General features: G+C 36.6%; 1 protein-coding gene across 1 annotated transcript in view; it reads right to left on the reverse strand.

Annotated features, from left to right (window-relative positions):
* LOC122797762 (serine/threonine-protein phosphatase 6 regulatory ankyrin repeat subunit A-like) overlaps positions 1-14,795 on the reverse strand; it is a 2,341,865-nt gene that overhangs the window by 1,628,524 nt on the left and 698,546 nt on the right. Inside the window, exons 6-7 of the mRNA XM_044066284.1 lie at positions 10,614-10,712; positions 8,170-8,271 (exon numbers count right to left, since the gene is read on the reverse strand). Of these exons, the coding sequence (XP_043922219.1) occupies positions 8,170-8,271; positions 10,614-10,712 (201 nt within the window). The remainder of the gene's footprint in view (positions 1-8,169; positions 8,272-10,613; positions 10,713-14,795) is intronic.

Consider the following 14,795-nt stretch of genomic DNA (forward strand, 5'->3'; position numbering starts at 1 on the left):
GTAATGTTATGTATGTTTAACTTTGAAAATAATGTTATGTTTTGTAATGTGTTTTATAATAAGTTAGTACTATATGTGCTAAATGCTGGTATTGCTTATGACTGTAATCTGCTTGAAACTAGCATTTACTAAATGTTCAATGTGAATTATTATCTTGGAGCTTTTCTCCCCGGGCCGCCGTTGAAAATGGACATGTATCCAGTCAGTCTATCCTGGTCAACAAATGTAAAATAAATAAATAAATGAAGAGTAGGGCTTGACTAAATGATTAAGTGGTAACACGCACAAACACACATGGTGTGATTATTTTTGTTGTTTGCTTTGCATTAATTGACATATCTAATACATATTATATTTTTACTTTTTTATTATAACCAAAACTAAACATCCCATTTTCTAAGTGTTATAATCACAGTAATAGTTAACCCTTTAGAGTGGGTACTATTGGGCACTATGACTTTGCATAGCAGTGAGTCCATCTACCTGTAGTGTCAGGCTTCAGTATGTCTCCAGGTTGCTCAGTATTATATAACACTGACAATCCTGTTAGAGCTTGTGACTGCTACATTAGTGTGAATATGACATTTTGTTACACTTGGGTATATTATTATGTGTATGATATGTAAATGAGATCATGCTCAGCAAAATATGCAGTAAGTTATTTTACATATGTTTTTATCATTGTTAGCTAAAATGTGTCCTGTTGGTGCTTTACCACACAAACTTATAAGCACTGCTTATTTTGTACTTAACAAAGATAAAGAATGATAACACAAATAAAAACATCAAGCAGAGCAGTAATACATAAAGTAGAACTTGACACATTTTTATTCAGAAACCAACTATGTACAGTCATTTAATACCCAGGTATAAGTAATGGATAAGGAAGGGACTTAAATATCTTTGGCTTTGTTTAAATAGCTCTAAGCATTGTTACATGACTGATAATGACAGATTTGCCAACCATACCTCTCAACTGCACCAAATTCCTTGGTAAACACTGGTTTTGAGGGCAAAATATTGGGGTGCCACGCATTTCTGAGTGGCCCCTTTAATTTCCGATTTTCCCTGGGTTTTTTTTTTTATTAATTTGTTCCTGATGTCATCATGTGCAGGGCATGCACGATGACATCAGCTTCATAAGGCAGACAGTCTGTCAGAAAAATGCCAACCAAGCCATTAACTTGCCATCCACGTCTGCTTATTATATGTGCAAGAAACCGCCGTTAAGCTTGCAAGCTTGAGAGTCTGCATTTTTACTGTTAAGTAGCCTTTAGTTTGCAGGTATCATACTCTTTTATTCTGTTAAGGTATAAGCTTGTGTGAATTCAACTGCAAACACTTCTAAGGGTGTGGTCCACATGTTAGATGTGCAAGAAACAGCCGTTAAGCTTACAAGCTTGAGAGTCTGCATTTTTACTGTTACAGCATCCTTTAGTTTGCAGGTATTTTAGTTTTGAATTCTGTTAAGTTATAAGCTTGTGTGAATTCAACTGCAGCCGCTTCTGTTAATTGTGTGTGTCTGCATTCTGGGATACTTTTGTTAAGTGTGTGCAATATGCAGGCATCAGACTTTTGAATTCTATTTGAATTCTAGAGATACTTAATGACGACAGGCTGTGTGTGTGTGTGTGTGTGTGTGTGTGTGTGTGTGTGTGTGTGTGTGTGTGTGTGTGTGTGTGTGTGTGTGTGTGTGTGTGTGTGTGTGTGTGTGTGTGTGTGTGTGTGTGTGTGTGTGTGTGTGTACTTTCTGCACTTCTGTTATGGCAGTCTTTGCAGGCATCATACTTTTAACTTCTGTTAAAGTACTTTTAGCGCAAGACCAAGAAACAGTCTTCGCAGGCTTCTGTGACCACAGTGTACTCTGAGATATTTTTAAGTGTGCCTCAGACTTTGAATTTAGATATATGCAGTGCATCAGACTTTGAATTTAGATATATGCAGTGCATCAGATTTTGAATTTAACAAGGAGAATACATGCATCAGACTTAACGGCGGCAGGCTGTGTGTACTTTCTGTACTTTTACTTTCACAGGCCGGCAGTTTTTGCAAGCATCACACTTTTAAATTCTGTTAACGTACTTTTAGCACAAGAAACAGTCTTTGCACTGTTTGCAGGCTTCTGTGACTGTAGTCTGAGATACTTTTAAGTGTGCATCAGACTTTGAATTTAACAAGGGAGACGTGTATCAGACTTAGCATAAGAAACATCAGACTTTAAATTTAACAAGGTAGATATAGACATTGGACTTAGTGCAAGAAACAGTCTTTAAGACAGAGGGTGTGTGTGTGTTGCTCAGTTTTTTGTCTCAGTTCCAATAATCAGCGAATGAAATCTATATCATAATTAAAAAAAAAACTACACCGCAATTTCCACCTAAGTACTTTTTCTTTATACTACATACTATATACTTCTTAAAACACTTTGTCCAGAGAAATCTTCAAGTTTCTGCATCTTGTTAGGGCATAGGGAAGAAGACTGAGAGTATTAGCATACAAATCCATGGTGCCCCTTCACCAGTGCACAAAATGTTCTTGTTCTCTTGTGACATCCCTGCTGGCAAACTCTTTCACTCTTTATTTATACTCCTTGGGTTTTTCTCCTTAAAAGCTCTTAAAATACATTAGATATTTAACCATTTCATCATATCATAATCTCTCAATGTACCAAATAAGTGATGCAAACAGATTGCTACATGCAGTGGCTTAAAATCAGGATTATCACTGTCTCCCTTTTGCTATAAGACCTCCAGAACTGCACATTGTGCTCTTCCATTCTATGCTCAAGAGTCAGAGACAAAATCAAAAATAACAGGAGGCAAAGACCTAAACTCATGTACAGATTTTGAATACTGCTCTTATGTTCATAGAAAATTGCTAGAATAGCAAGTTTTACACTAGCATGCATTTTATGAAGGATAGAAACTTTGAAACTCAAATATCTATCATCATATAATGACTGCAATCCTTATCAATTTGGCAAAAAAAAAAAAAAACAAACAAACATTTTTATGAGGAACAGTACAAAAATATGCGCAATCAAGGACAGTTGAGAGTTATGCCTCCACTGCCATCTAAACAGAACACGATAAAGCAGAATGATGAAGCTTTAACTATGGCCCATACAATCCAGGTTCAATTAATGGCTCAGGCATAAATGATGCTAGCAAGGTAGGAGGGATGGTGAAGCCCAACCTCAGAAATGAGGGATTTTTTACAGACATTCTCTGGGAGGTGGCATGATCCATAGTGGGAAGACGCCTTTAGATGTAACACGTGATGGGGAGAAATCAAGGAGAATAAGTCATAAATGAAATAAAATTGCCCCACTTGGTGGGAGAGGTAATTAATATGGCCTTTAGGTTCCACACTGTTCCAAGCCTAAGAATGGACATGGTCCAGGGCTGTAGGAAAGTCTGGTAGACCTGGTGATAGACAGGAACACTGGAATAAATGAGAAGGAAAAAAGCAGAAGGGGAAACCAAAAAAAATAAAAAAAAATCGTTGTGTGTTTGTGAAATGCCCCAGTTAGGTATAACTGGTGGTTATGGTTACTCAGACTCAAACCCTGCACCTTAGGTACAAGGAGTAAGAGCCTAAATTATCTACCAGTACCGCCACTTGTGATTGAAGGAGCCAAGTCCATAGTTCTCAACTGTCCAAAGTTTTACAGAATGTCTGTAATGTTTGGCTCATACTTTTGGTCTGTCTTTTCCTCTTAAAATTTGTGTTTTTTTGGCAAATTCGTGAGAAGTGAGAACTGAATTCACTAAATAATGATAGCCATTTCAGTTTCAGTCTTCCTCTCTTTCAGGAAACGCATGCTAACAAGCAATGTTTAAATTCTGTCTCTGGTTTTGGGCCTTTGTCCCCTGACTCCCTCTGCCAATAACTTTTGGCTTTTTCCAGATTTTTTGTGCTACATAGTTCTTCAGGGGGAGAGAAGTTTAGTGCTGCTTATACCACGTCTGTTTATGTTAGTACTACAGGTAGACTACTTACTTTTGATGCATAATGCTGTGGGTAGATGGATTACTGTATTGTGTTGTACTTTTAAAGGGGGTGGATGCTGCAGTCCTGAGAATGTCATTAATCTGTTATCAGTTTGCCATCCATTCCCTACTGCAATATTACTAGCTTATCATTTTTTAATGTAACATAGGCAATTTGTTCCTCAAGGGCAACAGGCACTTTATTTGTAGATGAAACAATGAAATATAAAGTTGTTTGCTATCAGCAACCTCATCATTAGTTACAGATCTCTTTAGTGTGAAATTATTTAGATGACTTTTACTTCTGCGGAGATTGTGCATATTTACTGATACTGATGGATTGTAATGACAGAAGTTTGAGTAGACTTTTATGATGGGAATGTTCTGAATTGGGCAGTTTTGTCATAATTGGTTCATACATTTTGTTTCATTGCTTACTGGAAAAATGATCAATCAAAACAAGAAATTTAAAACACGCTCTTTAACAAGTGTGCTGTATTATACAAGGAATGTAATTTAATACAATCAGGAAGGTGTACCAAAGAACACATGTATGTTTTGTGTGCAAGGGGCCTATGATTTGAAAACAACCCAAAGGTAATCTTTATATGCCACTGGCCAGATGTATTTTCTTTGAATGTGGGTTTCAATGCTGTTTCAACGAATGTGAGTTTCAAGGGCAGAGAAGTTTTAATGCTAAGTCTATTTTCATTGTGAGACTGTATTGCTTTGTATAGCAGATGTCTATTACTGTTTATGATATAAAATGTAAAATAAAAGTTTTAAATTAAATCCAAATAATCATTGTAGAAATAAAGCAGTATGCACATTACAGTGTTTATGGTAAATGGGGTGAAATAACCAAGTAATGAGACATTGGAATGGCTGCAGGGGTGAGGGCTGTGTATGGGAGGCCCCATTCAACCATCATTTTGTGAGGGGGGGAAGGGCGGCAAACTCAAAGACAGCCCTGGGTGACACAAACTCTAGCTATGCCACTGATCAGTATGCCATGGAGAATGACGTTTGGAGGTCCTAGCAAACTGTAATATTCTTTTGCTAAGATTAGAATATTGCCTGCCATTAAATGCCCTACTTTTACCACAAAACCCACATACTGCAAGTCTCCAAAAACAAAATCCTAAGGTTCACATCATTGGTACACATTTCAAAGAAAAAAAAAGTTTCTATTTACTACAGGGTGTGGGGCCATATTTTGATTGTCTGTTCTTCAGTTTGCATTTGAAAAGGGGTATCCCATAATTCAATAGGAGTGGGTGGGGTTACATAATTATGTATGCAGATGTCATATTAACCAGTGTACAGATTTGTACCTATTTTTCAGGGGCCTTTGTCCAGATTTTTGATGTTTCCAAGTTGAGAGGTATGTCGTTGACATACATCCTATAGGGATGCTTGATATGACTTTGTGCTTAGCCTGACTGTGGTGAGGGGAAATGTATTGCACTATTTGTTCATAACTGCTCCTGAATTAAAATATACACTCTGCATATTAAATGATAAAATAACACAATATATGAAGTTCATCATATGCAGTTATCCAAGATCTTTAACTGGCAGTACTCATGCCACACAACATTAGGTCAGCTGCTTTTCTTCAAAATGACCATATCGCACTCATAGTGTCTGAAGGCATACCATTTCTCAGCAAACTACTGGAGTCAGCTGACGGGGCTCCTACTGACTTTTCTTTAACAAGCATTCCATGCAGTTAATGAGTGATACAGAGTAACTTACATGACCTTAAGAATCCCTCCCCTGTCATATAATGATGCTGAGGGTAACTCAGAGTATGTACTCTTTCTTCTGCACTCAGGCCTGCAGCAAATCATATGTGGTAAACTGTTGTTTTTGACAGCTAAAAGCAAGATAACACAAGCTCACTCAAAGCATGAAATAATAATCCATTATTTAGACTGGTCACTGATGCTATTGTTTGCTACATTCAGTATCTGGAAGAGTGTTTTGACGATAAGGCTTCTTACAATGGAGTATTTCACTAGCACAGTTTATGTACACTGTAAAAACACTTTGACAAATATACATATTTTACTTTTCCAATCCGGTTTCATTAATACCCTTCTCACATCCAGTATGACCTACAAATGTTCAGGTACTGGAAACAAAATGAACCCAACTGAACTTTGAATGTTTTAATGTGACTGATTCCTAAAGTAAACCTCCTAATATACTCATGCACCTCTGTCTTAAACAGCTGTCATATCCTAATTCCGACTGCTAGATGGTATTCACTCAGTGCTATAAAAAGTTTAAAATGCATTTCCTGCATGTATGTTAACTGTACCTGTTTTTAAAGAACATCTCTGATTCTGATTCTGATTCATATTTGACCCTGTCCCTCATAAATGTTTTGCTTGCTTGTTTTTTTTTTTCTGGTACATCAGCAAGGATTACAGTCAATAATAGCAGACATTATGGTTTCATTATTATTATTGTTCAGAAAGTTCATGTTGATGCAAAATATGCTGATCTATTAAATTTTTTTATGTGAATTAGTGTAACATTTAAAAATTGTCCCTTATTTTGGGCCTTTGTCCTCCCATTATTTTTGGATTAGTCCAGAATTCTTAAGCAAAGAAGTATGGTTGTCTGGTGGTCAGAAGTGAGTGTAAGTCTAGAGGAAGAAGGTAACAGAACTAAATTAATGCTTTGATGGACATTGGCAAAATACAGAAGGATTGTGGTAAGCCTAAACTGTATCAAAAATACATTTGGATCAGTGGTATATCATAGGGGTTTAGCCGGTAAGTTACACCTCAGACATATGTTTTTTATTCCAGTAACATCCACTTACATACTATGCAAAACTAAATTAGTCATTTGTCAATTCTCCAAGGCTTCTCTAAAAAGATATGAAGTTGTGTCTTATAGAAACAATCACATAACATAATATAAAACAAAGTAAAAAGTAAGTGAATGCTTTCATGTTTTAATTGAGGGAAAGATTACCTTTTCACAATGCTGTCACCTATATTCCTAGTTGTTGAATTTCACCATAATACCGAAGTGCATTTTTTTCATTTGTGCAACCATGTGAGCAGTCATACTGGGAGGGGATTCAAAAAAATGATTGTGCCAGTAATACATTAACTGGCTGCGTATTATAACACGTATTCATGCACTTCATGCTATAAAGAGATAATACTTATGAAAAGGTACAAGATGTGCTTAAATGTTATATTGCTACGCTGAGTTTGGGCATCAGTTCACATTCTGCAAGAGGCAGTTCACAGTATGTGACATTCCGATAGAATATAATCTTCATATGCTGTTTCACTGGCTGTTGAAATGGGCAAAACAAAATCCACAAAAACTAAAATACTACATTTGAGCTGAACTGTTTTTTTTGCCAGTAAATTGTATGAAAAATAAAAATATCCATAATATAGATGCTTATGACTGATTCTCATAACCTGCATATAATGTGTTTGACAAATGGATGTCAAGAAATTCACATCAGGAAGGCAGCAAAGTAAAGTTTAACAGATAATCTTGGCATCCACGTAGACAGCACATAATAAGAAAAATGATCAGACAAAGACCCATTCATAATTTACTGTAGTCAATGAAGCTTCACCTGCTCCATTTACAGGAAAAAAACATGTAGGATTACAAAATGTTTTATAGCTTTGAAAGTCGTAAAACACTTAGCACTGCATTAGCAACAACTGGAAGAAGTAAACTGTCTCTCAGAAGAATGAGCAGCTTTAAAAGCTATTAGTCACTTCATTCTGCCACACAATGTTTTTGCATGATTGTGTATGTGTGCGCGTGCGTGCACATGCGCACACATGTGTTTATGTGTGAGACAGAGCAGTACCTAATGGCTTTTAAACCTACTTAGCTTCTCAGTACCATTCTGTTGTGGCTGGCAATAGCAGCTGTTATCCTTTAGTGCAAAAACACAGCTTAAGAAATATTTAAAAAGGTATAATTTAGCATCTTTCATACATCAGAAGCTTATCAGTGTTATATTTTCCCAAATTTGGAGCTTAATTGCAATGCTCCATGCAGAAATTTAAGTCAGAATATTTACTGACACAGCTGAGCACTATACTTCAGTGCCAGTCCCTTCTAGAGAATCAGTACTATCTGATGTAGGAAATACGGTGACAGAAATCTGCAAATTAGTTACCTTGTCAACAATGTTTGGATTAGCTTTGCACTGGTAGAAGAACTTTAGCAGAAGTTCATCTCCCTCCCAAGCTGCAATATGTAGTGGTGTTTGTCCTTCATCCTGAAATCAAACAAAAACATACAGTGAGCTCAGACCAGTTTAGTCAACAATGAACAGTTGTACAAATCTTCCTGCTACCATACCAGCAAGCATCTACTGTGAAACATGTCACTATTAAAGTTACTGCATAGCACAAAACAAATGCATCTTAGAAGCAGCTAACCAGCTGTACATGTGATTCTGGCATCTTGTCTTTCCATTAACCAGTTTACTTGAAAGTAGATGGGACTGTAGAATTCCTATGGTTATTAAATTCCAATCTCTTCCTAGATCTATCTCTAGCAGTTCACAGAAGCGTACTTTGTATATTGTACTTAATGGAAGAAAGCCAGAAAATACCATAGCTGCACCATTATTGCATCTACTAAACACGTAACTAAACTTTGCATGAAAAGACAGAACTTGTGACATCTTACTAAATAATGGCCAAAATGTGGTGGAGCAATTTTTCTTCTAATGTATATATTTACATGTGTATGTGTGTGCACTCATGAATGTGCATGTGTGTGTGAGCGCATATGTGTTTGTGAGCTTTTACTTTACTCCATTTCTTCCATAGTAAAAGTTTATACCACTACTATGTACTCTTAAACAAGAAAGCATGACTACTAAAATCATGTATCCAGCTATACAATCTTTGAAGAGGAACCGGGGGCAGTACACATTTCAGTACTACGAAGGGGCACTTGGATTGTACATATCTGAGATGGGGAGGCAATCAGCTGGTAATGGGCTACTCAGTGGAAAATCGTTCACCGGGGTATGAAGGAGCAGCTGTATCACAGAAGTAAAGAAAATAATAAATTGGTACTTAGTCTGGACAGAAAAAGGAAATGAAAACAACAAAGGTTTTTTTTTTGTTGGAGAGAGGGGTAAGTCCTCCTGTATCTTCCATTTGGAGACAAGACAACCCCCATACATATCTGAACGTATATATACCAACTCCATGGTCACAGAAACAAAAGCAGGGGAGAATTGCCCAAAAGAGAGGAATCACTACTGGCATTCACTGATGGCGATTTCCTTCTGAAAATAGTGAGTCCATCTTCACTGAAATTAACTCAGTCAGGTGTCTTACCCACTAAAACCTTGATGAAGTGCTGGGAAGTCAAGTCAGACAAGTAAATTACAAATAGTAAAAAAGGATCTAAATTAAGGAATGCAGTGACAACGGCCTATGTATGTTACATCAGAGGATTCCACAATGTCCACTACATAGGGTTAGTAAATCAATTTATAGCATTAAATAACTGGTTGATGTGCAGCAAATAAATGAGTAGATATTTGATAAGGATGAAGAAATATACCGCAGGACTTCATGTCAGTGTTTTATTTATAAGTGGCATTTCTAAAAAAACACAAACCAAATGTATGTCGTTCCTGTAAACATTTTTTTTATTAATATTTTATTCGCTATTTATTGAGAAGAAAATACTGTTGGGTAAAGCCCGTTTTGAAGGTGATCCTAGTGAGAAACACTCCTGCTGCACACAAAGGAAACAGTGCTAGTAATAGATCTAGTCTGAGTATAAAGTGCTAAACATTCTTAATAAAGGAAATAAATATAAACAGATTAACTTTAAAATTCAAGAAAGTAATGCAGACATAACCCTCATACGAATGGTGATCTGAAGTACTAGAAATGTTAAAATAAGAATGAGCTAACATACTAGAGATATTAACATGCTATGTGCAATGTTTCAGACTGACCACTGTATATATCCAAGGTGCAAAAAATATTGTACACATGCACTGGAATATGAGAACATCGGGCAAAAGCAAGATGATTATAATCCCAGGAAATATAAGAAATCTGAGAAGCTGAAATAAAGAGAAGAAGCAAGGACAGCACTGAAGAGGAAGAAAAGTAACAGGAAAAGTTAAGCATAAAGGATTGATGGGACTAGAAGAAGGACAGCATAAATAGTACGAGTAGAGCAAGGAAAGTGAGAGGAGGTGGTAGGAAGCTACAAATGAAAGAAATTAGTTGATAAAATTAGATGGTGTATCTGTGTGGGGGAGGAAGTAGGAGTCCCAACAGCACTAGCATTCACAACTGACAATACACTGCCTATGTTAAAGTATGCGTGATGAGTCAAAGAAAATCATGAGACTGTTCCAAACTGTCAAGTAACCTGGAAATTGGACATAACAAGGTTTAGCTGTTAGTTAACAGTTTTTATGATAGATCATAAAATGCATACCAGTTAAAGATCGCATTTGTAATATTGCAAGATACTATATATATATAATATGATAAAATATACATGCAGTAGAAATGCATCATTACACTTAGGAAAATTATAGAGTTCACAGGAAAATTTTCTAACAAATATCCTTACGTTTTGAAGCTCAAAGTTGGCCCCATGTTCGATAAGCAGCTTCATCATCTCCAAATCTTTTTTTCTGCAGCAGGCATGCAAAACTGTGTCCCCATTTTCCTATGGTGAGACCAAGTCATTGGGTTATGGTGCAACTCTAGTAAATCACAGAACAGTACAGCAAACACATGGATTTATTCACATAAATCAGAAAGGATGAACATAATTCAGAAATGCAACACTTGTCATATGCAAACGTTTAGTAATAAATAAATGGACGATTTTCAGATGCACTCATTTAAGCAGCAATGTTAGAAACAACTAAGCACAATGTTGTGGCCAATGCCCACTAGCTAGAGGTTTAATAAGGTGATTATATTCAGGTACTGATTGCATTATCCATGGCTATCATTCTGATCTTTGACACAAAGTCAAAAAATTGTCATTTAAATAAAACCAGCAGCCCACAACACTTTTATGCAACATGTACACCACACATTTATTGATATTTAAAAAGGTAACGGACCTAAAGTTAAACTGAAAACTAAAAATACTGCAATGCCAAATGGCTAGAACAGAATCCTCAACAACTTGTATTACAGTTATAATTCCACTAAGATTAGTATCTGTTTCATAAACACCTTGAAATAGTATGCAGAATTATGTTAGAGCCGACTGTGATCTCATGTGAGATAAAGGCTTTGTGAGAACTCTCATAGGATGAATAGAGGCAGTATAAAATCTAATAGATACAAAAATGTTCCACCACAATATATATGCATTGCTTACATTATTGTTTTTTTGTTTGTTTTGTTTTGTTTTCTGAACACCTGGCACAGAATGCAGTCAAAGTACATTAATTCATTTTACCAACCATGTGATATTTTTCACAGGACTTGAATAATGGGAGAAAACTTAAGAGGAGAGAACTAATTCTGATTCAAACCACATTTAGGCACTCTTATGAACAACTACGGTGCATCCCTAAGTTGGTTTATTTTGCTGGGATAAGTAGTTTCTGCTGTCTTAATGCCAGCACTGGTTATATAACGAGTTATCATATATTATCCAAAATTATGTTTGAAAGTAAGCAAACAGTTACCTCTCACAGTTAAATGTTTGGAAAGAAAAACATAAATGCAAAGGCTTTTTTTTTTTTTTTACAAATGAATACTTATTTAAGGAAATGCATAATAAGGGACTGACATGCAAATACATTATTAACAAAAATGAAAGAGTTTACTTTATCAAATTAATATACCAATGTCACTGACATAGATGGTAATGCAATCCCTGTGCTTGTAAACTGCAGCCACTGCAAGTTGCAGGCTAAGATGTCATGGAAAATTTGATTCAGAGACTAGTTTACCTGCAATGAAGAAGACCTCATTATCAGCGAATTAGCATGTCTCTGAATTGCCCCATGTACTGCCAGAGCTAAACTGCACTTGTCAGCAGTACTTACCACAGGTGACCCACACATCACATTGGCACAGGAATTCCCGTCAGACACTCCACTATACACTTGCAGGCACTTATACACATACAGACACACATGCACTCACTCAAATCTAATCACAGACACATTCATCTATTCAAACACACACACTCGCACATACCTGCATCTTCATACACCTCCCTAACTACCCCTGCTGTGGCCAACCAAGCAGAAGCCATGAAGAGAGACTGAGACTGTTTCCTCATTTCTACTTTGTCACAAAGGCTGAACTCAATACAGTTTGTTCTAATTTGAGGTTATTTATGATAGTAGATTATAGAATGTTTCATTGAAAACCTTAGGATTGGACTGGGTTTGATGTAATTAAAGGAGAACTTTCTGGAAGTAGAAGTATAGACATAACCACAAGGTTTTACTGGAGTGCACCATGCATGCAGATTGCACGATTTGTATTACTCCTTTTTTCTGATTTTGGAAAATAAAATGTTAACAAAGTTTTTTATTAAGACTCGGGTGGATACAAAAACTGATCATTCATAAAAGGCACTTGACCCATGGTTAGGCACATACTTCAAAAGTACTTGAAAGACAAATAAAGTTATACAATGGTAGGGCAGTTAAAGGTGTGGTGTCGGGGATGTTACCCAAGCAGAGCAAATGTAGCCTGCGGTACGCTGTTTTCATGACATTTTATGAATGATTCTGGAGCTGGTATAATAATACACTATAACTAATATTGAATTACAACATATGCAGGCATCCTGTAATTTCAACATACTTGTTCTATTGCTGGTAAAAAACTGTAAACAAATAAAGGAGATATAATGGAAAAATTCAGATAGTAGGCTTGAAGAAATTAAACTCTCATTAGCTACAAACATTTATTAAAGCATAACTATGAGACAGGACCTGCTGAAAAGCAAGTACCAGCAAATCAAACATTACAACAATTAACTAATAGCCTTATCTTAGAGAACCAGAGTCAGAGCCAGCACATGGCGACCTAGGCAGCTGCCTAGGGCCTGTTAGCTGGTTTTGCTTTAAAAAAATGAAAAAAAAAGACATCAGCTTAACCCCAGAAACCTCATAGCATAATGTACATTTAAAAAAGATCAGTGCCAGGACCTGACTACTTTTGGAAATGTGAGTAGGATTTGCAGAAGATTAACAGTGTGTGGGGAAATTAACCTGTTAGGGGCACTGTCTAGTTCAATGACTTTGCTCAGAATCAAACCCTGAACCCTAACTACTGGAGGGCTGGAGCTTTAACCCTTCACGCCAACTGCTGGGACTCCTTTAACTTTTTTTTTTTTACTTTGTAAATTATCTAAGATTACAGTCTGTGAGTGTCAGTCATTGCGTTTCATAGTTTTGTTGTTTGCAGTCTGTGTCAGTGATGCAAAAGTTAGCATTCTTGTCATTGGTGATGAAGGCTGTGGGTTCTAGTTCCAAACTAGGAAGATGTAATGCTGACATTGCAGACAACATGGTGGGGGGGATGTTTCACTCCTTAGAGTGTCTTCCTTTAGTTAAGATGCCAAACCAACATCCCATTCACTTGAGTTGGCGGTAGCTTACACGGATGTAAGAGATCCCACAGCACCTGTTGAAAAGAATAGGGGAGATTTTCTGATGCCCTGGTCAAATTCCCACAGTAGTATAAATACCATTCTGGGACCTCCCTGACAAAACACCACTAGCCTAGGTGGACTAACTTGGTTTTATTTATTTATTTATTTATTTGTTTATTTATTTATTCATTCATTCATTCATTTATTTGTTTGTTTGTTTGTTTGTTTGTTTATATTTGTTTACAAGGAGTGTACTGATTACTATTGACCAATTTCCAGATCAGCCCGGGTAAAATGCAAAACATTTCACAAACAAAAAATACTGAAATATTAGCAATAACAGAATAGTTCAGACAAATTACATAGAAAAAAATTGTGTATATACATTCCAAGTAAGAAGCACAGTGTATTGTATAATCAGAGTAAAATGTACAATATATACATTAGGTTACAAAGTGGGTCAGTCTTCAGTGAATCATGAGAGAGGAGAAGAGACTCAGAAAGGAGAGAGGTGGTGATGTTTCCTGTGTTGAAGGAGGAGCATTTTGCTTGGATGAAGAAGTGTCTTTTGAGTTGCATTCTGAATTTGGAATAATTGTTGATGTCCTTAATGCCAACTGGAAGGGTTTATCAAAGAGTAGGTGCCTGGAAGGAAAAAGCATACGTAGTGCTGTGGAATTTGATTTTAGGGGTAATGCGATTTGGAGTGGCTTGTGAGAAGTGTCTCAGGTTATACAAGGAGTTTTTTTTTGTTGGTCTACCTGCAAAGGGAGGAAATCTGTAATGCTGGAGTAGTTCACAGAGTTGGGATCTTAAAACACATTCAGACCTTTGTTTTATGGATAGCCGATTGGCTTTTTCTAGGGTAATACAGTGATGCTCACAAAAATGGTAGTTTGTAATGAATTGTCGGATGCTGTTAAACATGGTCCGGAGTGTGCCAACATTTTTCTGGGAAGCAGTAGCAAAAATTGAGGGCCCATACTCAAGCTGAGAAAGGAAAATTAATTTGCCTTTGACTGCTTGGATAGAAAAAGGGAGATTTTTTGACCCAAAAGAGGAGAGAGTTTATTTTAGCTCTCACTTTGTCTATACGGACATGGAAGTTTAGTGACTGATCAAGCCATAGTCCCCAGGTATTTGAAGGTGGATGCTGTCTGTGTGGCAGGGTTG

Source organism: Protopterus annectens, chromosome 3.part1 (assembly GCF_019279795.1).
Source record: "Protopterus annectens isolate FY-2018-M chromosome 3.part1, PAN1.0, whole genome shotgun sequence".
Taxonomy (NCBI): Eukaryota; Metazoa; Chordata; order Ceratodontiformes; family Protopteridae; genus Protopterus; species Protopterus annectens.